The 26,465-nt window shown below is 43.9% G+C and overlaps 3 protein-coding genes across 6 annotated transcripts in view; 2 read left to right on the forward strand and 1 right to left on the reverse strand.

The window, feature by feature from the left end:
* Window positions 1-3,591, reverse strand: part of LOC109472307 (uncharacterized protein C15orf41 homolog) — a 55,973-nt gene extending 52,382 nt beyond the window's left edge. For 3 of the 4 annotated variants that reach the window (XM_019771988.1, XM_019771991.1, XM_019771989.1), the window contains exons 1-3: window positions 3,400-3,591; window positions 2,988-3,033; window positions 2,453-2,517 (exon numbers count right to left, since the gene is read on the reverse strand). In XM_019771988.1, coding sequence (XP_019627547.1) covers window positions 2,453-2,517; window positions 2,988-3,033; window positions 3,400-3,485 — 197 coding nt within the window. In that variant the 5' untranslated portion in view covers window positions 3,486-3,591. The remainder of the gene's footprint in view (window positions 1-2,452; window positions 2,518-2,987; window positions 3,034-3,399) is intronic. The other variant, XM_019771992.1, reaches the window with a different exon arrangement.
* A 252-nt stretch (window positions 3,592-3,843) lies between these two features.
* Window positions 3,844-15,357, forward strand: LOC109472133. Its single transcript, XM_019771708.1, has 17 exons — window positions 3,844-4,045; window positions 4,799-4,933; window positions 5,298-5,362; window positions 5,497-5,615; window positions 5,893-5,984; window positions 6,317-8,221; window positions 8,603-8,882; window positions 10,644-10,744; window positions 10,852-10,929; window positions 11,043-11,120; window positions 11,650-12,009; window positions 12,526-12,654; window positions 12,946-13,050; window positions 13,392-13,534; window positions 13,967-14,098; window positions 14,523-14,658; window positions 15,113-15,357. The coding sequence occupies exons 1-17, from the start codon at window positions 3,952-3,954 to the stop codon at window positions 15,355-15,357; spliced, it is 4,197 nt and encodes a 1,398-aa protein (XP_019627267.1). The 5' UTR covers window positions 3,844-3,951.
* Window positions 15,358-22,816: 7,459 nt separating this feature from the next.
* On the forward strand, window positions 22,817-25,936 carry LOC109472220. The gene is made up of 5 exons (XM_019771814.1): window positions 22,817-22,968; window positions 23,395-23,489; window positions 24,759-24,821; window positions 25,346-25,497; window positions 25,757-25,936. Exons 1-5 carry the CDS (start codon window positions 22,839-22,841, stop codon window positions 25,857-25,859), a joined length of 543 nt encoding a protein of 180 aa, XP_019627373.1. The 5' UTR covers window positions 22,817-22,838; the 3' UTR covers window positions 25,860-25,936.
* The last annotated feature ends 529 nt before the right edge of the window (window positions 25,937-26,465 follow it).

Here is a 26,465-nt window from a genome sequence, read left to right on the forward strand (position 1 = left end):
ATATATATATATATATATATATATATATATATATATATATATATATATATATATATATATATATCAAAGCAGAATGTTTGACTTTGAATGTGCAGATAACAAACAGTACATGCTATTCACAGCATTTACAAACATTATCACATACCCAGTAGGTAATTGTAAAAAATTACAAACAGGAGTTCATATCTAAAATACAGACATTACAGAACCATGAATTACATATAAGGATATACAGTAGCATGATATTATGTAACTACAAGCATAATACACTTACTTGGATAGCTGTGCTTCTGCAAAAGCCACCAACACATCACAGGTGGACAGACTTGCAACAATCTTGAATGGCTGACACCAAACTTAGAGTCTACAGAGGACTTTCCCTTTTTATCTTTTATGGTCAGGACTAACTTATGTTCTTTGGCAAGTTTGGGCAAAATATGGCATGACCACATACTTCAGGTTTTTAACCCCTACTCTAATGATAAAAGCTTCTATCAGCAATGAATATGTCCCAGTTGAGCTGGCTGACAGTACAACTACAACTAGGACAACAATGATACAGGCCAGACCACATCCTAAAGAAGGGTGAAGCCACAGTGATGGCAGGTGAGGCTGGAGAAGGGACAGCCCAGCTGGGTGCTCAGCAGGCCGAGGAAGGGACATCACTGCCCGGGCTGACCACGGCACAGCAGGGGGTGTCACTCAGCAGGAAGGGGAGGGGACTACAGGTGAACCAACACAGCACCAGGACAGGACAACACAGCAGGCAGGGGGGGCCTGAACACAGCACTGATGAGGTGGGCAACAGGGACAACAGGGAGGACAGCAGACTGGGACAACATGGCTCCTCCCACTCCTATCACCTTCCAGATCGTTATGGTTTCTGTGTTAATCCCCTGAGTAGACTGAACAGTGATGAACTTGATGAAGTTGGTATGCACACTGTGATCTCAAATAATAATGGTATAGACTCATCATGTATATATTGCTCAGTGTCACCTTTGGCACTAGTTTGGACAACCTGTATTGTCAGTTTGTAACTCCACGATACACTATTAAAGGGCAGTGTTGCACATGCTCAGGGTTTCAAATATGATGCATGATATGAACTGACAGATAACTGACTTCAATACAGATTAGCAATCACACAATGGCAGCCTTAGAAGTGAGTGCCGACAGTCTGCATAGTACTGTATTCCACAGCCTCAGCCACAACTCTTAATAGCGGAGACCGTTCTCGGAGAGGGGGGTCCAACGGGCACACGCCAAAGCTACCCCTCGTACCTCTCCCTAGCTAGCTTTCGCTACTAGGCTCGGCCTTTCTCCGCCCCGACAGGACACGCTCTCGGTCGTGACGGCACAGTAACCCCTGCCATTCCTGGTTGGGCCACTGATCTCTACAAGAAGGGCTTACAATACTGTCTTTATGGTCACTCAAACTGTGCAGAACTTTCAGTGAGTTCATTTGGGGTCTCTATTAGAGCGGTGACAGGGTAGGGTTTGAACCTGGAACCTCTTGGTTCTGAGCCGAACATGCTACCGCGTATACCGCTACGCCACACGACCCCACAAGTTCTCTCCAGCATTTCGCCATAATTGGATGCAAACTACTACACATGGCTGCAAAGATCAGTTACACTTTTTCCAACCTTGTATTGTGCACTCTAGCAGCCCCTCTCTAAGGGCTGACTGTGTTGTCAAGACAGAATGTTCTGTCAAACCATGAGCCTGTCCATGTCTTACACCCCTCCTACATGCCCCAGTGCTTCTCAGTGAAATGGTGGAATCACCTGTACAGCCAATGTAGGACTGTGCATATGACATGATAGGTCTATATTATATTGTTTCAGTTCACACTGTCCAAGCCAACTTCATCAAGTCCATCACTGTTCAGTCTACTCAGGGGATTAACACAGAAACCATAACGATCTGGAAGGTGACAGGAGTGGGAGGAGCCATGTTGTCCCAGTCTGCTGTCCTCCCTGTTGTCCCTGTTGCCCACCTCAGCAGTGTTGTGTTCAGCCCCCCCTTCCTGCTGTGTTGTCCTGTCCTGGTGATGTGTTGGTTCACCTGTAGTCCCCTCCTCTCCCTGCTGAGTGACACCCCCTGCTGTGCTGTGGTCGGCCCGGGCAGTGATGTTGCCTGGCCGTGTCCCTTCCTCGGCCTGCTGAGCACCCAGCTGGGCTGTCCCTTCTCCAGCCTCACCTGCCATCACTGCGGATTCACCCTTCTTCAGGGATGTGGGATGGTTTTCACCATTGTCATCCTCAGACTGGGATGTACTGTCAGCCAGCTCAACTGGGACATCTTTGTCACTAGCTACTTGACTAGCCTACCTAAAGCAGAAGGGGTACTATAATTACAATGGGGGCAGGAGGACTACCATCCATCTAATACTACTGCCCTGAGTAGCACTATATTTGTACTTGCTAGCTTTTTTATGGTGACAAACCTTTGGAAATAATCATCAATAGCTTCTAGAGAGTGATGTCTCTGATGGGTTTTCTTCATTTTCTTCTGTATGGAGAAAGTTGAATTTCAGTTAACTACAAGTACAAACCACCTTTTTTTGGCTTATGTTTTATCTTTTATGCTTTTCTTACGAATTCATACGACAGTATGATGCTTGAGAAACATAAAGAAAGTAATGCAATGATAAACAAGCAATGCTAGCCTAGACTGTTGTGTGTTTTGCCACGTCTCTGTTTTCATAGTTGTCTGGAACGTGACTTGTTCTAAAGTGATGCACACTTGAGAGTGATTAGCTAATAAACAACTGATTAAGACAACGGTCCTTTGTCTCTCATGATGTATTGTACTAGGTGATGACATACTTATAAGCTTTATGTCTTTGATTTGTAATGTAGGAGATAATCTACTTCATACAAACAGAGCTTTGGCTTAACATATGGTATGAATCACAAATTACCCAAGAAATACCACAAATTACCCAAGAAATAGAACTACATTGTAAAAGCAATTTTTACCTGATAGTCTTGAGAATAGATGCTCATCAATGTATGTAAGGAAACTCTGCAGAGAGAAAAGTACAAACTGAATCATGATAATGATCAGTATACAAGGTTGTAATCTGATGAACCATGTAATCTATACCTGGTATATACATGTCAAGTAGCTATTGACATGTAAACAAGCTAAGTGCACTAGTATTACTAAGTGCAAATTATCTAGTATTATCCTCTAATTTGCATAATTGACATATGATAATGACAGGACCTGTATCTTCTGTCAGTGATTATTAATCGTCACATTTCTAAAGATTGCGATTATCTTGTCACTGATACCAAAAAATTCATGATGATGATGATGACGAATAAAACAGTTTTCTCGCAAAAAAAATCTGGGACTCGTGAGTTTCCATTTAAAAAGCGACGTCACCTGTAGTGTTGGGCTATTCCGGTAAATTCTTCACGCTCCCTGCCCTGCAGCCGCTTCAGAATTTCCTTGTATACTGCCAGCTTCATTTCTAGCTAAGTATGTCCCTTTTACGCTATATTGCAATATTTCAAAACACACGAATATTGATGCATGTGAAGAAATGCCTTCAAAAATGGCGGCCACCGCTGTCGCATATACCATAGGGGTACAGGGGGAGTTATGATATGTTCATTTTCCTCAATCCTATGAAACGATACGTAATCTATATATTTATGAAATGATAATACAAATTATAGATATAAATACCGAAACCTATAAGTAATGTTTCAAATTATGGTCTTTAAAATGTAGAAAAATGAAATACACTAAATATGTTTTTCTCTTGATAATGGTTTTGTCTGACCACGATGCACGCTGGGAATTTTCATCAACCAATGAGAGCCCAGCTTGGCGCGCCTTTCAAAGAGCTGTCGGCCATTTTATCCAGAAAATGTGTGAATTTGGTTGTCTGAATTCCTTTGTTTTACTCATCAGTGGGACGACCTTGTTGTTATGAGTCTCACAAATTTCTATTCTATGACGAAAAGAACGCACACCAGTCGTCAGAAGACGCCCAAGTCCCGCAGAAAACGCTCGGCGATCGATGGTAGGTTTTGTTTTTCGCCAAGTCGAATGATTTATGTCTGGCGCGCAACCGCTTTATTTTTGTTCAACATTCTACAAGATGTGGACTCGTTTTTGTTGTGTATATCACTCAATCCAGACTTTGTTTTAGATTTATACAGTTGTGTGGGTGAAAATACGCACTCGTGACATGTAAATTTATATGGACGATCTCGGCGGTGGCATTAGGGGTCATAGGGGCGTTACTGAAAATGCCCCCCTCCCCCTCCACGTTTTTTTAATCCCCTGCTTGTACTGATGTTGTTGGCATTGTTTCATATTTTAGCCACGTCCCCTTACTTGAAATCGCCAAACTGACCATGTCTAGCTTTGCCACTTTTACTACAGATTACTTAGGAATATTTTTGAAGTCCATGCTGGGCTTTGGACCTTGGACATCAACTACTGGCAACCTGTGTCAAATCTCACTCTAGTCTAGTGTTATGCAGGTACCGCCCAAAATTATGATTGTAATTCCAGCTGGAGCAAAGGGGTCAAATACACATCCTTTGATCTGTAACAAACTCTCAACAGCAACAGTGAACAGTACTTCAGTCAATGCCTTCAAGACCAAACTGGCTGTGGAATGGAAACACCACCCAGACCATTACGGCTACATCTTCTCATACTGAACTGTCGTAACTACATGGACGATCTCATTACCCTGGGAAACGGTACCGACTGACCTGGATTCAGGTGAACGTTCAGACGAATATGTTGTTATTTTGTCCTGTAGGTGACAGGTCTCCCCTGCACCTGCGGTCCCCAGGCATGTTGGGTAGCCAGGTCATGACCCTGTCTCAGAGTGAGTCGGAGCCTGAGGTGAGATGGGACAACAACTCCCCCTCCCCACGCCGCATCATGCAGCTCAGTAAGTACTGCTCTCATCGGCTCTCAACAGGTAGATGTGCAAGGGTTAGGGGTTACAGGTTACTTGGTGTAATATAACCAGCTTCTGCCATGTCAAGTGCCTGCAAAGCTGGGTGTTACCCTGCAAAGGATGGTCATTACGACTACACAAAATTTACAGATCTTTTCATGATTTGAATGTCATGTATCAGATGCAATATAGCTGGCATGACAGGAGTAACATCAGATGGTAGTTGCTGTTACCGAAAATTCAAATAAGATGATGATTGTATAGAAATTTCTAGCCAGAAACACATTGAGTCACACTACTAGTGAAATTGAGAATTACATGTAAATGTTTTGTTTTTGTCCATGTCTACGTACAGCACGACTGAAACCAAATGGACCAGGTGCAGACCTGTCTGACATTGTGAAGAGGCTGGCATGTGGGGTGAGTACAAATATTTACTTCTTTTCAGGAGGAAGACTGTCACTAAAACAGCATTCTTACTGGGAAATGTTGACACAGTCTTTCTAAGCCTGAGTTATTGCTACCGCATATTGCAACTGTGCTTCTCTTTCCAGGATGATGAGATCTCGCCCTCCCCACCTATGCTGGGACTCTGGATGGACAAAACTGGGCCTAACAGCTGTGTGCAGACGACCATAGTCAGCCCTGTCAGGCCTCCGGTCAGGAGAACAAGGTCAGTGGTGCAGGCATGCAAAAGTTGGACAGGATAGTACCAGTGTACTCCACCAATTAGTGATTCTGAGAGTCTGCATATGAAGCATAACAAAAATGGTGTCAAAAAATTGATTCAATGCTCTATCACTGCATAAAAATTCAAGTAACACTAGAAACTTGACTGTTCATCCAATAACAGATTGAAATGTAGGGCTTTCAAAAGTTCTTGATGACCAGACAATATTTCATATGGATTTCGTATGTCATGAACTAAACCTTGCTAACTGCCTCTGCAGGAGAAGACGTGTTGGAGGCCTGTCAGCTGAAGCAGAGGAGGAGCTGCGCAGGTTGGCAGCAGGGCTCAACAACCCAGTCAGGACCACATGTGGTGAGATGATCATGTGTAATTGAAATATATTCTAAATGTTGTTCTGAAGTTACACTTGTTTCCACACCATTTTATTTATTTAGTTATCTTTTGGAGTCTTTGATGGTTTCAATTTACATATCATGACTTACTCTTTCTATATATAAATTAATTATGTTCAACACTATACAATACTTCAATGGAAATGGGAATGTAGACTATTTGATGTTTATTGTATTGTGTTAGATAACTTAGAAAGTACAGTGTACCAAAGAAATTGCATTGTCATGATACCATCACAATACTATTCTTATAATAAATATGCTAACAGCATTTGGTTATGTTTTGTGTAGAAAATGGAAATGGTGAAGAACCACCAAAGGCCTCAGCCTCCTGCTGCACAGCCGACAGTGTTCCCATGACCCAGAGGATCTCCCAGGTTTCTTCAGAGGGAGGTGACATCCCAGAGTCCTTCACTCTGTTTGACGAGCCCACCCAGCACACGGACAGCTCCAGCCAGAGATCAGAGACCAGGCCATCCCAGGTTTCATCACAAGTCACAGAGATGGACAACAAGGAGGTGGAGCACAGCGACGCAAACACAGAGGACAGTCTGCTCGCGCTCTGGGAGGACGATGACCTTTTTGAAAATGACTCGTTTGTGAGAATCGCTACCCAGATTCCCGCTGGTGTTGAGCCAGACTTCAAGAGCCCACCCAGGTCAAGCAAGAGGAAGAGCCTGGCAACAAGCACGCCTCTGCCTACTAAACACGCTAGATATGACACTACTGTAAGGGAAACATCAAAAGCAGCGGTGGGACAACACAGGAGGCCTGCAGGAAAGTGTTCAGCGACAGAGGAAAGTTTGAGAAGCCATCAAGGAGTACAACATGGTTGTATGACAGGAATGACCCTTCTGAAGGAGAAGGGGAGGGAGGAGGATTTCAGACTGAAGAAAGACTGTAGGACTATTCCGGGTGTGACAGAGTCGTATGAATCTGTGGTGGGCCTGAGAGACAGGTGTGAAAGTACAGGGCACAGAGCAACGGGACCGTACAGCAGACCAAAACAAGCACAGGACAACAGCAAAACAGCCATGGTTACAAGGTCTAATACACACAGGTTTAGAAATGGGACGACGGCACAAGTACAGGTTCAAAACAACAACAAGCCTTGCACTGACTCGTCTGGCAAGTATAACTTCAAGCCGTCACACAGGCCTGGGGGCAAAGGTGCAAATGTTGACCATAAAGTGCCAGGCAGGATGAACAATAGCAATAACTGGAGTACCACAAGTGGTAATTGTAACCCTGCAACCAGTGAGTTGAGAAAAAACAATGTTGCACAGTCTGTATCCAGGCAAGTTGTGAATGTCCCCGCAACCACGCTTGTAGTACAAGATGTGGTTTCAAAAGACGCAGATCTGTGTGACACGAGCATTCCTGACGATGTCCTGCTGTCCCTGGCAGAACCTGATGACTTCTTCGATGAGTCGGGTACGTCCAGCACATCCAGTAACTTCCCAACACAGCTGCTGCCGTCTCCCAAGACAGTGCCAGCGGCACCCCCGTCCAAGCAGTCAGACTTCCCGACTAGTAAGGGGAACGCACAGAACACCACTGCCAGCTGTACGTCCACCTATGGAACCCAGAACAAGTACCGTTTTACCAAGCTGCGTCCGGGTGTCACAGCCCAGGCTACCTGTACCAGCACCACAGCCTCTACTACAGCCAGGAACAATGACATGACTAGGACTAGGAGTACCTTTGCAAGCTCCACTACCTCTGTGCCTGCTAGAAATGTGCATACAAGCTTCACTACCTCCGTGTCAACTAGAACTGTGCATACAAGTTCCACTTCCTCTGTGCAAGCTAAAACTATTCCTACAAGTATGACCAAGAAATGTGCGGGTGTGCCTGTAGCAACCACTGTGCCTTCAACGTCATCATCGGTGTCCAATGGTACAACGTACCGAAGTATGGGTAGGAAAGCTGTGAGTATGTCTGTAGTAACCACACTGCCTTCAACCAGGGCATCCAGCTCCACGGTGCAATCTAAGCCATACAGACAGACAGAGACTAGAGTTGGGTCTACTGTAGCAGGGTCCCTCCGAGGAGGCTCAGGGCTGCAGAGAGGCCGGAGTACCAGTGAGTGTGAGGTGACACTGCAGGACAGGGGAGGGCAGAAGGAGGACTTCCCTTCCGGTGATGATGATGATCTGCTGTTGCAAGCTGTGTTGTCACAGGAGGGAGTGCAGGGTAAGGCTGTGTAAGGATTAACTATGGCCTGGCATGGGACATGTAAGAATAGTTCATAGACATTGACTAGAACTTGGTAGAAGGTGAAGATATCTATGCAGTGTACATACATACAGTTAAGGTATCTCATTTGGCACACATTTTCTGACATGAATATTAATTGGAATTAGTTGGAAATTCATTATCAGATCATCGAGGACATCAGATGTCAACCTAAGAAGCTGTATGGATCCTAGATCAAGTTGTAAATTAATGGGCATTAAAGTTTCCTGTGTTGTATCAGAAGTTGACTGAGAAATGTGCAGACAACATGCTGATGGCTTTGTAGATATTCCCAGTTTTTGTGTGTTGTAAACTGACCAGCTTTATCCTGTGCCCCAGGCATGACCAAACCCCCTGTGACTGAGGACCCTCCCACCCAGTGTTCACCTGAAGAGATCGAGCGAAAGAAGCAGCAGGCCCTGGAGCGACGGAAGAAGAAACTCCAGCAGGGAGGAACACAGGTCCAGCCTCCCAGGAGGAACCCAGCCTCCTCCAGGCTGCAGAGGAGCAGGAGCTGCAACGTGCTGACCAGCCGCGGAGGTGCCCTGAACACGGGCTATAACGGGAGGAGACAGGAGCCCAGTGTCCATCTTATGTCACAGAGAAACACAAAGAGATAGGCACAGAATGCTATGGATGATTGTGGAAAAGCAGAAAGAGGTTGTAAACCTACAAGGGGTGTGACATGTGGCGATGTGCCCAGTGTCTATCAGAGAACACAGAGAGGTACATAATTATGCAATATCAGCTCCCAAAAAGCACCTGAGTGAACACAACAAGGATATGGGAGAAGAGAGCAGTGCCATAGTCCTGTCTTATGTTGGAAGAACTTGGTGCACATTCTTCCAAGATTTTACACATGCAGTAGGTAAACTACTGCTGTGCAACAGAGGTGTCTATCAGTATCAGCCTAACTACACAATGTGAGAAAACAAGAACAGTAGTGATCAGACATACATGCATAAACTTACCGATTGAAATGTGCAAAATGTCTATTTATTGCAATCTTCAAGCAAAGTGTGTGATGCAATAATGTCAGCCAATAGTCTTGTGTATGTCACATTAGTGCATGTCTGATACTGTATGTTGTGCAGCAATGTGAAAGGACACCAGTTTTATATGCCATGGACAGTATTCCTGGTCAGGACTGTAGCCTGAGATCAGGCCTTGTTCAATCAGATGCATCAGAAATGGGGTGATCGATTCATTGGAAAAGGGGGTAGGCTCCTGTATAGCTACCCTGTATTTTATCTATTGACTGAAAATTAATGAAAGATGGTGAGAAAACTGTAGAGAAAAGATGTACCTACCCAGTATCTTACTTGTAGGTAGTCAAAAGAAGGCACAGAAAAGTCTTAATCTCTTAATGATGAAGTTTGATACTTTTGATCAACACCAACAAATATAGCTCAAATTGTCTTTGTTTTACTTTTGCTAATTTTCAATCAGCCATTATTTTCATCAAAGTTGCAAAAGGCAAACATTTTGTAACTTTCTTTCAGACCAATAGATGAGTTGATAAGTAATGAAAACAGAAAAGTTGATGTGCTGTATATACTTGCTGTTTCCTAATCATAATCTTGGAAGGTACTACATGTGAAGAGTTTTATTGTCAGCATATACTAAAAGTTACTACAAATGTGTAAGAAATGATGGGGTTAGGATTAGTAGTGTAGCGAACGAGAAAGCATTGCTAATATCTTGGTAACATTTTGTCTATCTCTTCCTTCTTGAATGTCAGTTATCTGTATGGAAAGGGGAGCAGATTTTCCTACTTTTGCAATATGAAGACTTTATTTAGCTTTTTTTTCTTTTTGTCTACCAGGCTCTGTTACATATGTACTGTCTGTGAAGAGTGTACAATTTGAAATGTACAATAGTGTTGATCTAAAAAAAAGGATAGTTATGGCATTATACACTGTATATTAACGATGTCAATAAAATAAACAACTTCAAACCAAACCATCTGCAGTAGTCCATTTATTATGTGTAGTTATCAATTGCATTACCATACCTACAATCTTAGTATGGTCTCTTTGTCCTGTATTGAAATAGACCCTCTACCCTCGGTTAGGGTAGAGGAACTCTGACTGGACTGTATAGTTTGGCAAGCTTTTGGTAGCGTCCGGCTATAGAATATCAAATCAAAGTGCCCTTTGAGTTTCTTGAACATGACTTAACAAAATCTTCAAAGAACTTAGGAATACCCACTACTCGTTAAAGTTGTCAGGGGTAAAATCAAGAGAAACTAGATTTATCTTTGTTAACCAAACATCGCAGTCCCTCCCTCCAACATTTGGTCGCGTCTGTCCGGACTGTTGAATAGCCCACTGTCCGTGTCGCCGTGTGGGTAAACATGAACTTCACGTTCTGCCCGGAGCGATCAGTACACGATCACGGCCGCCTGCGGAATGGACAGTCCTGCTGACTTCACCACGGACAGTTCCGTGGACGTCGCCGCCGACGGCAGTAACGAGGACGGTAAGTCAACAGGTTCCATGTTCACGTTCATTCTGTCCCTTTATGAACGATATACACTATAGTGAAGATGTTATATTGATATGTGTATTTCGCCCTGTCATTCTTAGGGAAGTACTTGACTATGGACAGTCCTGCGGACTTCACCGCGGACCCAGGACTCTCTCACGACAGCGGCAATGAGGACGGTAAGCCGGCAGGTTCTGTGTTGACGTTCGTTCTGAAAATATCACTTTCTAAACGATGTACGGTGTAATCAATGTGTTATTGTTGTGCGTGTTTCGCCCTGTCATTCTTTTAGGGAAATACTTGACTATGGACCGTCCTGCGGACTTCACCGCCCAACCAGGGCCCGCTGACGACAGCGGCAATGAGGACGGTAAGACCGACTGGGTGCCATGTTGACGTTAAAGCTTTAATTCTGAAAATGTCACTTTATGAACGACATACGGTTTAGTCAATGTGTTATTGCTGTGCGCATTTCGCTCTGGCAATTGTTGGAAACTTTACATAAACTTTTTTGTTCAGAGAATGTACGAACTAACGTTAAATATATATTTAGAATGGCTGCTAACGAAAGTATACTGTAGAGGCACCATCATAACTTTCCAAGGAAGTTTACAACGTGTTTTGATTGAGTGAAAGTCTAGTTTCTATGTATAGTACAATGTCAATGATAGGAGTCTGTGAAGATAGTTTGAAGTTCTGACGTTTGACATACAGATTTTCGATGCACAGCCACGGTTATACCATGAACATCTAATTGTTCGTAGCAATATTAGATATTTCAAACGATTGCGATGGACCAAAGAAGATTATCTGCCAATCGCAACCGCTACAGTACTGTAACAAGACTTGTATTGACGCTTGGGCGCCTTTCTGATCGATGAACAAACAACTCTTTTCAGACGGGTATGAGGCCTCTGTGCCAGCCGCGTCTCCCTGGGAACCGGAGAGGGACGACAAACTCGTACCGTCAGCGGAAGCAGACGAGGACTACGCCGTGTACCGGGCGTATGGCGACCAGCGGGCCGAGGAAAACACGTACGAGACTCCCGCGCCGCCCACCGCCGCCCCGGAGACCGGGGGAGCGGCCGCCGAGAGAAGGGCGAGGCCTGTCCGCATCCTGAGCTACCGTCTGGGCGGACTGGGCGGCAGGCGGCAGCGCAAGGACAGGGCCGACCTTCACGGGCTGCTCTGGAAGGCTGCCATCGTCATCTCCATCGGATGTAATGTCTGCGTCATCAGTCTCTTCCTGCATGACAAGGGTAGGCAAGGAGAGCGTTCTGTATTCATGGTGGCAGACAGATAGCCTCTACTAGGCTTGAGGGGTGTCTGGAAAGAGTAGAAATTGGCCAAATACGCAGATAACGTGCCAGGGGTGTTGGTCTGCTAAAAAATACAGTTTGCCTCAAAGACGAAAGGGTTTCGCTCCCGATATGGACAGCCTTATTAAATGTTAAGCAACTTAGTATACATAAGCACATGCAGTTTCCCACTCTTTCCAGTCGCTTCTGAAGCCTGGTTGACGCTAGTAGACAGATCCCGGAGTCCAGAAGGACTCGATGGAAAAGCATCACTACAACACGTTGAGCTAGTTTCCTTTCCACGGCTCACTGGAGTGCATTTGATTTGATGCGACCTTCTCCGTTGTCTTGTTCCCTAAGAAAGAAAGACGTATAACGTCATCAACAGTCCTTCATCATTGCTGTTTTCTTCGCAAACCTACTTGAAGACAGCTTTGAAACGGTTTGAAAGTTTTTTGCGTGTTTTCTCACTTTCAGCGATCCTGCCATCGACGCCAGTTGACAACACCCGTGTCCCTATATTGTCCGACGGAGTGTCAGACACGTATGCAGACTATGACGAGGATTCAAAACAACGAAGTCTGTCCGACAGCACGAAGTTCGAAGGTGAGATTTGTTTGCTGCTGGCAAACGACAGTTGGATGGAGTGTTTATGATGAATTTCTAAGTTTAGAAATGCACGTGCATGGTCCTCTTGTCCGTTGATATGTGATGAATTGATATAATCGCATTACATTATACATGACTGCATGGACTAAATGATATCAATATCAGGATTCAGTTTAAAAAAGTGGCCATTTAGTCACGGAAAGCAAAAACATTGTTGGTAGCTTCTATTATGAATGAGACTTTCTTATTGGCTTCTACTAAGTCACATTTTTTGGCTTGACTGACAAGGTAACAACAGTTCGGCAGGGAAGTTTTTACCCGTTGTTGTCCCGATGAGGCAGGACAGACCTGTAACAGAGTCAACAATGACTACCCTTCCTACTGGAGGCCAAGGTATGGGGACGTGATTGTTTCAATCCTAAACATCTACAAAAAAGTCCGATCCATTTCCAAAAGCGGCATCTGCAATGTAGATATATCTATCTCCGCCAGACTCCTTATTTGTAGGCTGAATAAATAGTAGAAATCGGCCTAAAAGGAATGTAACTGTCCAGGGGCGTTAGCCGGCCATAGAGGGTCCAATGTGCCTTCGTGCATGAAGTCTGATGGAGGCTATAACATGTATATGTTGCCGAGGTACTATTACTTCTTAGCGACGGAGGAGCTGTAGAACGTCTGACAAGATGACAAGGGCCCAACTATCACTCAATACCTCTCTTCCGATGCTTCACCAGGCTCCAAGCCCCGGGACTGCCTGGACATCCGTATGACGAGTTCAGGATGGCTCCCCAGCAGCGTGTACCTGGTGCACCCGCGGGACGGACTGGGACCCATCATGGTGTACTGTGACATGGACACGGACGGGGGAGGGTGGACGGTGAGTCCCCCGGATCTGGTTAACGGGGCCCGGTTACCCTTTAGTCAAGTCTTATTATTTCGTAGACATGATCATGTGTTATACATTATACTTGTTTGCACATTTAAGCTGCAGTTTCATTAAAAAGGGTAGCACAATGATAGTATGGTCAACGCTAGGTATAGCACCAGTACGTACTTGGGATGCGGTAGCATCCTTATAGCATAGGAATAGCATGTTCAGCACTAGGGACAGCACCCGTATCCCTATTAACAACATCGATAGCACAAGGATAGCATGTTCAGCACTAAGGACGGCACAATATAATCGTTAGCACGAGGATAGCACAAGGGACAGTACCAGTAACACTATAAACAGCACCCTTAGCATGAGGATAGCATGATCAGCACTAGGGACAGCACTTGTGATGTATTCGTCAATTGTTGACTTCAGGTTATCCAGAGACGGTACGACGGCTCCGTCGACTTTTCCCGAAGCTGGGCCGAGTACAAGCGAGGATTCCCGACGTACCTGAGCGGAGAGTTCTGGTTGGGTAACGACAACATCCACCGGCTGACCGTGCAGGTGTGTTCTGTAGGGTTGGCATGGAAACTCATCCACATGAAGATCAATTAATCCTTCTCGTTTGCCTCGCAAGTTCACCCAGCAGGGACCGGCATCTAGTCAATGCCTGCTTTCAAATGTTCTACCCCCTGTATTAATGCAATGGCTGTACCTGATTTTCAGCACCAAGGACAGATGCTTTGTTTTCCACTCTATCTCCCTCTATCTTCTGTTCCTTATGTAGCTCTCTCGTTCTCTTTCTCTCTCTGTATCTCTGTGTCTGTGTGTGCGTGCATGTCTGTGTCTATGAATTTGCTTCTTCTGGATTTGATTCTTCTGAATGTATTTGTGCTGTGGTAATTGTCACTGCAAACAAACATGCTTGAGTCTTTCGATGCACAAGTTTCGAGTTCCCCATCTAGCTACTTCGCAACTCTTGTTTCAGGATAGCTGTGAGCTTCGGGTGGACATGGAGTCGTTTGATGACGACACCCGTTACGCGGTGTACGAGCGGTTCTCTGTGGGGAGTGAGAGGGAACTCTACACGCTCAGCGTAGCTGGCTTCAGCGGCAACGTAACAGGTGAGAGACATAAGCAAGCTATTTCACGGAGGTATTGTTTTGGGTGTGTTTGCCTGTGTGTTAGCGTTATAGTTTAGTTACTTACGGTGCGTTTGTTCGTGTGTTATAGTAGAGTATAGTTGAGTGACAGCACGTTGGTGGGGGAATTACCTAACAGCAGATCACAAAAGGTCAGACACAGGAAGTTAGGTCCCAGAAGCTGGCTGGAAGCCAGCAGAAAGTTGGAACGGGAGTTTGTTGGCCGGGTACAAGTGGGAAAATTCTTTGAGACATAGGCAGGAAAATTGTCAGTGTGTGATGTATAAAACAATAAATTCACGAATTTCACAAGTTTAAAATCTCGATTTGTCTCTCATCAACTCTAGAGTATCTTTCCCCTGCACCCCTCCTTTATTCTCTAGCCTATTTCTTCAACATATCGCTAGTTATATTGTGAGGTTACCCCATTCGCCAGGTGACTCCCTCGGGAAGCATGACGGGTCTCCGTTCGCCACCGTGGACCAGGACTCGGAGTGGGGGTGCGCGCAGGCGTACCGGGGCGGGTGGTGGTACTACCGCTGCCACTCCGCCAGTCTGAACGGGCAGTACCTGCGGGGATACCACTCCTCCTGGGCGGACGGCATCCACTGGGACCTGTGGACCGGCATGAACCACTCCCTCCGCCGCACAGAGATGAAGATACGACCACACAGACGTTAAACACCTGCTAGCCTCTACCAGGCTTTAGAAGCGGCTGGAAAGAGTAGAAATTGGCCAAATAGACGGAAAACATATCGGAGGAGTTGGTCCACAAAAGAAGTACAGTTTACCGCTCCCGAAGTGTACTCCTTTTGCGGACGAACCCCCTGGCATATTATCTGTCTCTTTTGGCCAATCTCTACTCTTTCTAGCCGCTTCTAAAGCCTGGTAGAGACTAGGGTCCGGTCACGACATACATCCTTCGACCGCAAACCGCGGGCATTCCCTCGGGATAGTTGAACACGTGTGTCCTGTACAATTGGGGAAAATGCTGTGACAGTCTAACATCTTTTTCGGTGGCTGATTTTGTCACCACGTCACAGTCTGCTTATAAATTGAAGGGCATCAAAATTTCCTAAACTGAGCTATATCAGAAGACCGTGGATTGTTGAACTCCACGGCCGTGCTCTTCATCACTATAATGATGAACTCCACGGCCGTTGAGTTCATCGATATGGTGATGAACTCAACGGCGATTCCGTCACTAATAGCAGCGATTGGCCGTTGAGTTCATCGGTATGGTGATGAAATCAACGGCGATTCCGTCACTAATAGCGGCGATTGGCCGTTGAGTTCATCGATATGGTGATGAACTCAACGGCGATTCCGTCACTAATAGCGGCGATTGGCCGTTGAGTTCATCGATATAGTGATGAAATCAACGGCATTTCCGTCACTTATAGCAGCGATTGGCCGTTGAGTTCATCGATATGGTGATGAAATCGGCATGGCAACGGCGATTCCGTCACTAATAGCGGCGATTGGCCGTTGAGTTCATCGATATGGTGATGAACTCAACGGCGATTCCGTCACTAATAGCGGCGATTGGCCGTTGAGTTCATCGATATGTTGATGAAATCAATGGCGATTCCGTCCCTAATAGCGGCGATTGGCCGTTGAGTTCATCGATATGGTGATGAACTCAACGGCGATTCCGTCACTAATAGCAGCGATTGGCCGTTGAGTTCATCGGTATGGTGATGAAATCAACGGCGATTCCGTCACTAATAGCGGCGATTGGCCGTTGAGTTCATCGATATGGTGATGAACTCAACGGCGATTCCGTCACTAATAGCGGCGATTGGCCGTTGAGTTCATCGATATAGTGATGAAATCAACGGCAATTCCGTCACTTATAGCAGCGATTGGCCGTTGAGTTCATCGATATAGTGGTGAACTCAACGGCATTTCCGTCACTAATAGCGGCGATTGGCGGTTGAGTTCATCGATATAGTGATGAAATCAACGGCGATTCCGTCACTAATATAGTTTATCAATTCATACGGCATTTGTCTACACTCCAAGCAGAGGTAGGGTCGCACGGTATTTTGGCAGTATTTTTGCGTTTTCAATACGCCTTTCTAGCTACTTTTACGGTTTTTCTTTGGTCGGAGGAGTAATATTTGCGCAATTGCCACTTTGTACGACTTTTTCCTGCGCGGATGTCATCTGTCGAGTCACTTAAAATGACTATAATTTGTGAAATGAAACTTGGATGTCGATACTGATAGCAGTAAGATATGAATCGAAATAATGTTTGAATTTTGTATGAACTTGTATTGTACGCATTTATATTGTATTTCTATGACTGATTATTGTAACTGAACCGAAACATTAGACGCCGGTCTGGCCCACCTCCCCTTGAACTCTTGAAAAGCGGCTCAGGCCGAAGAGGTGTACTGTTACATACTGTACTTTTTCAAGGTTAAATAAGGGTTAAAAAAAGCAACTCCGTTGAAAAAGTGTAAAACTATATTTTCAGGGTCAAAATTTACATTTTTAATACTTACAGTGTCTACCTCAATTGAAGAGGCATGCAACTAATAATATGCCCAAAATTCTATGGGAAGACGGCTAGAAATCATTGTTCATCGATATGAGATTTTCGACATACTTCTCTTAGCGGAATTGTAGCACTCCGGCCTTACCTTAGGGTGTCCGACGGCTCAAGAAATCGTCTAGAAACTGTAAATCCGGTCCAACAGCCTTGAGTATGGTTCGCAATGCATGGCGGTATAGCATCAGTTGTTTAGAAGAACAATTCGAAAGTTTATTGCAAATTCATGCCCGAGGGCTAATTGCAAGAACATGATAACAACAGTAAACAGTAGAATGATAATAAGTGATGCTAATGCTACTTTATATATACATTTGTAGTTATTGTTGGGTTTGATTTCTTTTCCGTGTGCAGTGGAGTATGAAATGGCCGAACAATAGAAGTTGAACGGCGGCCATGTTTGTTCCCGTATAACAACAACATATAACATCACTGCCTATCTACGACTGCAACCATTTTAAAACATAAATACAAATACATTGTATGTAATTATGCAAGTTCTATTAAGCATGTGTTGAAGCCACGAAGAAATCGCTATAATCTCCAGCTTGACACTGCATCCGGTGTTGTGTTATTGGCGGGGAAACCTGGCGTCCCCACCGCCGCAAATCTTTCGGCTCGTAAGTCTGTAAAATTCATCAAAATTGAAAAAATAACTACCGAACACGGATATATAGTATGATGTGTAATCACTTAGAGTAACATACTCAGTAATTTTATCTTAGATTGAACCTAACTTGTCAGAGAGTTGTGATGGACTGTTACTTTTAAAATCGGATGTTAGTGAACTGATGAGGAACATGAACGTTGTAGCAAAAAGGAAATCAACGACACAAATAAGTCAAAAGTGGAACAAAACTGAATCATGAAAAAAGCAAACGTTATAACTAGAAACCAACGTAAAAATGAAAAACGGATTTTAAAAAATTATTCGGTGAACCAAGAAGCTTTTTTAATCTCCTTGGGTGAACGGTGTTTTTTAACCTCCTTGCTGGTGTTACCCAGCACGGTCTTAACCTTGATACTGACGATTTGAATATGAAAATAAAAACAAGAATGACAAGCTTTTGCCTTATACTACCTAAATCTGAAATAGAAATTAAAGCTGTCTGATTTCGTTATCTAAATCACCAAAGTCGTATAGACTACTACTGTAACACTCGGGTCTCGCGCCAAGCTGATATACTATAATGCATGACGGGATAGCGTCATTTTGTTTATGGTCGCCATCTTTTCAGCGTCCCGGCCGGACAAGTATGAAAATAACTTGATACTAGTACATGCAGGTTGGCCTGGGCACGTTGTGAGGACGCATGATTTGTGTTTACTGTTCAGGAGCCGGATATCAGCAAGACTAAACTTACGGTCTTTTATCGGTACCAAAAAAATCGTTATTCCAACAAGGCCTTGCAAAAGGATATCGTCATCATGATCAGCGCTACAGAACAAAGTACGCGTACGAAGATTAACAAAACTCGAAACGCAAACGGTATGATTAAAGAAACCCCTAGCCTCAGCTTGCTGGAAATGTATACATTGTATTTAAAGGAAAATATGGGTACATGGCAACCCACAACACATACGCAGGGATTGAATCTGAAATACCGAACAAGGTTTTTATTTTTGCTACAGCCGTAACACTCAAATCTCCCGCCTAGCGTCATTATAATGCATGACGGGATAGCGTCGTTTTGTTTATGTCAGCCATATTTGTCTACCCCGGTTCTAGTACTAGCGTCCTGAGTACTAGCATATATGAAAATAGGGGAATAGCCGGAAAGTCTAAGCCGCTCGCAAAGTCATTTATATAGCGTGAGGTTGACACACATCATTATGTTTTAATTTGAGGACGAACATTTTGTGTTGTCGTTACCAATTAGGCTATCAACACGACTGTCCGTATAATTATAAGACTTACTCGTAATTGCGTGCGTGTCTTCTTCGGACATTTTTTTGTACCGTAGTATAACAGGCTTTTTGTGCGTTCTACCGAGTTTCAATGATAATGAAGACCTTTATTGTACCAAGGAGTATTTAACCTCCTTGATTGTACAAACATACCCACTGGGTTAAGTATAAAGGTTAACTTGAATACACAACTATATACACAACAAGATCAATCTAGTACTAGCACTACAGTCTGTTACATAATTTCGACTTATTTTCGCTTCTCTGTGATGTTGATTGAGGATCGAGGGTTTGTCTAAGTTCATTAAAAATGTGAATTTGTCTGTATTACTTGTGTGTGTAAAGTGGGGAAACATCGATGTTATCCATCTATAAAGTTCAATTCTCGCACTGTTATACAAACTACATTCTACTACAATCCGCAGTTCCCACAATGCGGCGAGACAATTTCATAGTCCTTCTGACGAAGACAATGAGGTTACTATCTCAACAGGTTTTTTCTCATACATGAAGGACAGGTCTTTTGGTAGGCGACCACCCTTAGAGAAAACAATAATTTTTGTTTTCCTAAGGTTTACATTTAGCTTCCAAGTATGGCAGTATTGTTCTAATCTATTCAGGACAGATTGTAGTCCTTGTTTTGACTCAGAGAGAAGGACTAAATCATCTGCATATAATAAACATGGGACTAGCTTGTTGTACATGGTTGGTGAGTCACAAATATCATCATTGAACATAGATGTAATATCACTAAGAAATAAGTTAAATAAGGTCGGGCTTAAGGTGCATCCCTGTCGGACACCACAGTTCTGTTAGTCCATGACTATGTTTGACACAATTACATGTTTTAGCGTACATATCTCTTAAAGTTTCGAGGAATTTACCCCCTATAGTGGCTATACCAAGACTATTTAATTTGAATAGAAGGCCTTTTCTCCAGACAGAGTCAAAGGCTTTGCTAAAATCGACAAAACAAGCAAAAAGACGTGAATTTTTACTGAGGTACTTGCTAACTAATTGAAGACGCACTCGTGATTACATCGATCACTCGACGTTTTTAGAATTTTGCTTCAACCAGGCTAGGGGCGTTGTTTTGATTCTAGGCGGTTCAATCGAAAATTAATTGCACCTGTAGTACAACTGGTGAATTTCCCGTGCGACAAAAATGGTCCAATTCCCGTTTCTGTAATGTGGTGAAGTTCCCGTCTGTATATCGGCCGTGAAGTTCCCGTACGGCGTCCGCGGACGGACATTATTTGTCACTGCTGGTGAATTTCCCGTACGCGAAATGTCGACTAAAATGGTCCAATTCCCGTTTGTGTAATATGGAGTAGAAAGACTTATTGAAAAACGCCCAAATACTGCCAGAATACCGTGCAAGCCTACCTCTGCTTGAAGTGTAGACAAATGCCGTATGAATTAATGAACTATATTAGTGACGGAATCGCCGTTGAGTTCATCACTATATCGATGAACTCAACGGCCAATCGTCGCTATTAGTGACGGAATCGCCGTTGATTTCATCACTATATCGATGAACTCAACGGCCAATCGCCGCTATTAGTGACGGAATCGCCGTTGATTTCATCACCATACCGCTATTAGTGACGGAATCGCCGTTGATTTCATCACTATATCGATGAACTCAACGGCCAATCGCCGCTATTAGTGACGGAATCGCCGTTGAGTTCATCACCATATCGATGAACTCAACGGCCGTGGAGTTCATCATTATAGTGATGAAGAGCACGGCCGTGGAGTTCAACAATCCACGGTCTTCTGATATACCTGCTAAACTCGTTGATTGAAAAAAATTATGCCGTTTTGTCTAAAAGGCAATTCCTCATGCCACCAAGCTTTTAGTTTTAAGCCTTTGGATAGTGATTGTGTAGACGCATGGCGGAAGTGTTTTGTATCAGTGTCTTGTGATCTATATCAAACCCGCATACAACAACTTCCCATTTCTCTACATGCACATATGTTACCAGAATCAGTTCTGTTATGTATACTTTATAGTATATTCCATTCAAACCACTGATAATAGACATCCGGGCACAACGTTACTTTTGCGGAAGCTCTAATGACTGCCTTCATCTTTGATTACTTACCTACAAAGCAGCAGGCAGAGTTCAGTTAACGTTCATTTACCCTCAACCCTGATATTGCGGGCACGAGCTTCAGCTTTCGATATCTGTAACAGACATCCGGTGACAATTTTACTTCTGTAAACACCCTAATGATGTCCGGAGGCCGTGTACCTTCATCCATGATTACCGGTACTCACATATAATCACTACCTGTTGTCATTTTCACTCGTGCCTTCTGAACTAAAAGGAAGCAGGATGATGGAAACGAAACGTGAATCACCAGGTGACCACAGCTGATTATACGTTGTTTCTAACACGTGGACAATGCTTCCATCAATTCCCGTACATTTATAGCTTTGATGTCTTTCTGTCTACACAACCAGCGTCTGTAGCAATGTTGTATTGAATCATTACAATTGTGCAGCATCATGTAATATTCTCGTTCAGTAATTAAACAGCATCATATAATATTCTCGTTAAGTAATTAAACAACCTCACTAAGTTACAACCGAACATTTTGCCTCTAACTTCCAAATTTAATAAGGTGGCTTGTCGATCCTTTAATTAGTTTTTACTTAATATCCTGTATATTTCAATGTACTCAATCTATAGACTATGTGACAAACGTGGAGACTGTATAGCTGCAGTGCAATTCGTGACCTCCGTCCGTTAAAAACTGGTGACGAAGTATTTCTGTAATCGTCTTACGCTGACGAGCCGATTAGTACACCACATAAAGGCGTCCATTACCGGGGTTAAACATAGCCTCGGTTGCAGACCCCATCGGACGGTGTTTATTGTAACAACTAGGCGCCAGTTTCCTGACAGCTAAAAGGGCTCTGACCGCTCGCTGAGATCTAGTGAGCTGTCTATATCTTTGCCAACCGGTTAGAACCAGTGCACGGTAGCTCTCTAAAAACAGTGTGTCGTTTTGGGGGGAATTTTTGCCGGTGACGGTCTACTGCAGTGGAGGCTAGGTTAAACAAGCTGTATGGACGGCATCGAGATGTAGCTTTACGACTGGGACTTTTTGGATGGACTTGTACAATGCGCATTTCCTGTGGCCATATCACTTCTGTACTTGTGCCGGCCCAGGTGATATGAGAGAGGAGACGCGTACGTTTGCCAGAGGTTTAGTTTATTAGCAGTCTGGGCAAGAGTGGAAATACGAGTTACATGTCTGCCACATTTTGGGACACTTACGAATAATCACCCACCTCCGGTACAATATGTTCGGTGCGCAACGCACGCAACTTTATTCGAACCGTGTATGAAGACCTCTTGTTCTCTCACGGTGGTGTCTGGGTTAAACCGGCGAGACTTCAAGAAACAAAGGACTCTTTCCTGTAAGTCGTCACATTCTATCGTATTTTTTGTTTGTTTGTTTGTTTGTTTGTTTTTTGTTTATTTTATTAGGATCGCCATTAGTGTTACTCAGATGTCACACTATTCTTCCTTGAGTTCGCAAAAGTGGTGGTGTAAATCACCGTGTGGCTAATACGAGACGGGGGTTCGCCAGACCTCTATCCGAGCAGTGAATCACCAACTTGCAGGTACCAGTATTTGGAGATCTTTGGACCATCGCACTCTGGACCGGGGCGTTTGCTACCATGTCGTTCTACCAGTCGACGCGCGCGATCCTGATGGACAACGGTGAAGAGGAGGACAGGCAGCACCAGCGGGAGGTGCGACTGATAACTGTCGTGCTCACCATCCTGTCCTGTATCAGTATGGCCATAGGTGAGTCCCGCTAGGATTTCCTTTTTAAAGTACACATACATGTGGTCAAAGTAGTATACTGAGTATTAGTGGTGTCATGTGTCGTGGTGTGTAGATACTTTTGGCAGTGACTTTTGAATATTCTAAGATTCTGCTATATTTCTGAAGACTTCAATGCTACAAGCCTGTCACAGCTGGAAGGTACCGCACAGACAACCCAGCCCCATTTATTTGGTCCAAAAATGTATTTTCCTTGTTAAAACGTGGTAAATTTATATTTGGATGATTGTATTTCCTTTCTTGATCCCATTTTTGTACCTCGCGTACAAAAAAATTGTCTGCTAATAGTAAAAGAAATGGGATAACACCCCTACTGTGCCGTTAATTCACCAGAAGGAGATCATGAATTCTCCTTAGATTACAGCCTTGTCGTTCTGTGCTCCCCAGGTCTTGTGGTTCTCGCCCTGGGCCTGGTGATCCTGTCCGCCGAAGCGGGAGTCCTCTCCTACCTGAGCGGCTGCAACATGACTCTCGGTGTCGCGGTAAGTGGAAAAAAAACCCTCACAGTCCTTACCTTCAATCAATCAATCAATCAATCAATCAATTAATCAATCAATACCCTTTATTTATACTGGATATGCCATGTCGGCCTTAGCCGCTCTTACCAGAGGTCCAGTTGAGAGGGGGGGGGCGGGTGGACATGGGAACACAATAGATAAGTAAATAAAATTTAAATTAATACAAAAATGAATTACTAAATACCTAACATAATAATCATATCTTGTCCAAAATCACAATCCTTAGACCTTAGGTCCTCCTGTACCTACAGGCAGCTTCCATCTGAGTCTAGCGGTTGCTGCCTCCTCAGCCTCTTCCCAGGTTATGTTTGCCCTTTTGAGGTCCTCTTGAAAAGTTCTTTGCCAGGTCTTTCGCCACAGTCCATAGCTAGTCTCTACCGAAGAGTTGCTGGAAAGTTGTAGCGAATTGTGAGCATATACAATGTGTTCTCCTATGACCGGCTAATTCCCCTGGCATACTACTCAGTCTCTATGACCAAGTTCTGCTATTTTCAGGCAACCTATAATTGTTTTGGAGTCTGATATATTCCATGCATTTTCTCGTCTTGCGAAAGTCTTCTGCAAGACGCAGTTACTTTGCATTTCAACACAGACCCCCTAATCATTTCAAGAGTGTTAAAGAATGTTAGTTTTGTTGTTTATTTAATAGAGCAAAATAAGTCGTTTGGTTGTGACAACAATGAACAGACACAAGTTGGCGCATCCAGACAAAGTTTCTCTAAATTTCTGTTGTCTTGATTCTATTTCATTTTTTAATTCTACTTTTATCTCTGTGAAATTAATATTGCTTTTGTTGAAATAGAATGGTTAAGAATAGATTAATGATAATATTGGTTATGTATTTAAATATGCTTTATATGGAGAACCTAGAGCATGTATTACGATGTCCCCTACACCCCGTTTATTGATCTATAATCTTTTGATGGGTCTACATCAGTCAATCCCAAAAGACAATCAGTTAATAGGATTACTTACTTTTATATTTAGGTGTACAGACTGTTCTCCTGGGACAAGATTATCAGTAGAACAAATACAGTGATTTGGCAAATGTAGTAAAATTATCAGCTTCACTGAAATGCCCTCCTCATTACCGCTGTAAGAGCATTGTCCTGTAAATTCCTATACATGAGGTTTTTGTTTTTACCAACTGAATCACTGTTCAGTGTTTTGTTTCCATCTCTAACATTAGTGTTGTACATTGTATGATATTTTATATTTCCTGTTCCTGTCCAGATGTTCTTGGCAGGTCTGTTTGAGATCGTCTGCGCGTGCACGCGGAGAGCGACCGGTTGCATGGTAAGTTCACATTAAGTGTGACAGTTCGGACTTTTCAAACTTCATAGCACTTTTATAAAGGATTTGTGGATTACACCTTTTCTTAATAATGGTTTGTACAGTGCTTTTCCGTGGCAAATGTTTCTGTCCTGTCATTATTATTGTCTCTTTCGCACCTCACACTCCCAAGATCTTCTGCATCTGCATCTATGTACTCCCGTTAACGGTACTATAACTACCCTTGGCGTAACACACCAGCTTCACACACCAGCTGCACAGGCGCGACGGAAGCTGGCAGTATATTACACCGAACGACCTGTTACACCCAACCTCTGCACATCTAACTGCAGGCGGGGATGCCCCAACTGTAGCGGTGGCAGCGAATTCCACTCTACGATAGTAGATAGTTCTAGAAAAATCTGCCACGGTGAAAGGAGAGGGTTGGACTCCGCCTTCCGTGCCCTTGACGTCGACAAACCGCCCCTACGGCCCCAAAAGGCTATGTGACTAATAGCTACCTTCACATTTACCTTTTTATTTCCCAGATCTTCCTGTACGACATGTTTGCTGTAGTGTCCATCATCGCCGCCATCGTGGATATCGACACCATGCGGCGGTGGCTGCAGTACCAGGAGGGACCGCAGCATGCCGTGCCTGTGGCCGTAGAGTACACCTGTCTCATGTTGGCTGCGATAGGGTGAGTCAAAAAACTCTTGTTCGTCTGATACCTAATCTTGAAAGCTAATGTCGTTTTTTACGGATTTACGAAGCCCTCTACTAGTCCTCTACTGTTTTACTCCTCTTACCATGGGCCATAGTTATCGCAAAACTGTACTGGAGTTGGATTACATATAGCCAAGGTACAGTCTGCTTTTATAAGAACAAATCATGAAGAGAGAAAGAGTGATTATCTACATGACTGTCATATCTGACTGTCTCGTCCATGTGTCCTGCAGGTTTTGCCTGACGGCGGGGAGCTGTGTGCTGGTGTGCCGCGTCTCTCAGGAGCAGGAGCGGCTACTGTTCGAGGACACCTACGGCCTGGGGACGGACAAGTGAAGCACCTGCCACACATCATGAGCCGAAATATGGCCTCCCGAACACTGGCCGAACTTTCCTCAACCATGGTTAGGAAAAGGTCGAGTGCCAGGTTAGTTGTGGTTAGCTGGTGTTTTGGGTACCAGGCTTTTGCCATACAAGCTAGCACTTCGGCTCCAAGGCCAATATGTCCCCATGGAAATTTTACCACAGACACCGTACCCCTCATTTAGACCCTGAGCAACAGTCTGGCTGACTAGCGGGCCTGTGTACTGCCATAAGTCAGGTGTCCAGTCTAGTCAACAGGGGTGTTTACAGTATACCACACTGTGAATAATCATGGGCCCGGCTTGAGATCACTGTAGCCTTCCGATACATCGGTACGATATGAAGATACATGTATCTTAGGCCCAAAAGTCAGAGATACTGCCACCGTGAACGAGGGAGTTTAAAATCATCTTTATTCGGATGTACAAAAAGATGAATATATACAAAAAGAATGATTTAACAGTCATTTATCTATATCTAAACTTTTATTAAGGAGGGTACAATATAACTATTGTAGTTAAGTGTACTATTAGGGAGAAACAAAGCGTTCAGGCACAAACGATATGACTCGCACAACTG

The sequence above is a fragment of the Branchiostoma belcheri genome, unplaced genomic scaffold, assembly GCF_001625305.1.
Source record: "Branchiostoma belcheri isolate BF01 breed outbred unplaced genomic scaffold, Haploidv18h27 scaffold27, whole genome shotgun sequence".
NCBI lineage: Eukaryota > Metazoa > Chordata > Leptocardii > Amphioxiformes > Branchiostomatidae > Branchiostoma > Branchiostoma belcheri.

Excerpts from the sequence above, each read along its gene's own strand:
- LOC109472133 (XM_019771708.1), top strand. The coding sequence starts at position 3,952 with ATGAGTCTCACAAATTTCTATTCTATGACGAAAAGAACGCACACCAGT. Across the intron at positions 12,010-12,525 it reads TCTCTTCCTGCATGACAAGG|CGATCCTGCCATCGACGCCA; the intron begins GTAGGCAAGGAG and ends TCTCACTTTCAG. Across the intron at positions 14,099-14,522 it reads TCCACCGGCTGACCGTGCAG|GATAGCTGTGAGCTTCGGGT; the intron begins GTGTGTTCTGTA and ends CTCTTGTTTCAG.
- LOC109472220 (XM_019771814.1), top strand. The coding sequence starts at position 22,839 with ATGTCGTTCTACCAGTCGACGCGCGCGATCCTGATGGACAACGGTGAA. Across the intron at positions 24,822-25,345 it reads GGAGAGCGACCGGTTGCATG|ATCTTCCTGTACGACATGTT; the intron begins GTAAGTTCACAT and ends TTTATTTCCCAG. Across the intron at positions 25,498-25,756 it reads CTCATGTTGGCTGCGATAGG|GTTTTGCCTGACGGCGGGGA; the intron begins GTGAGTCAAAAA and ends TGTGTCCTGCAG.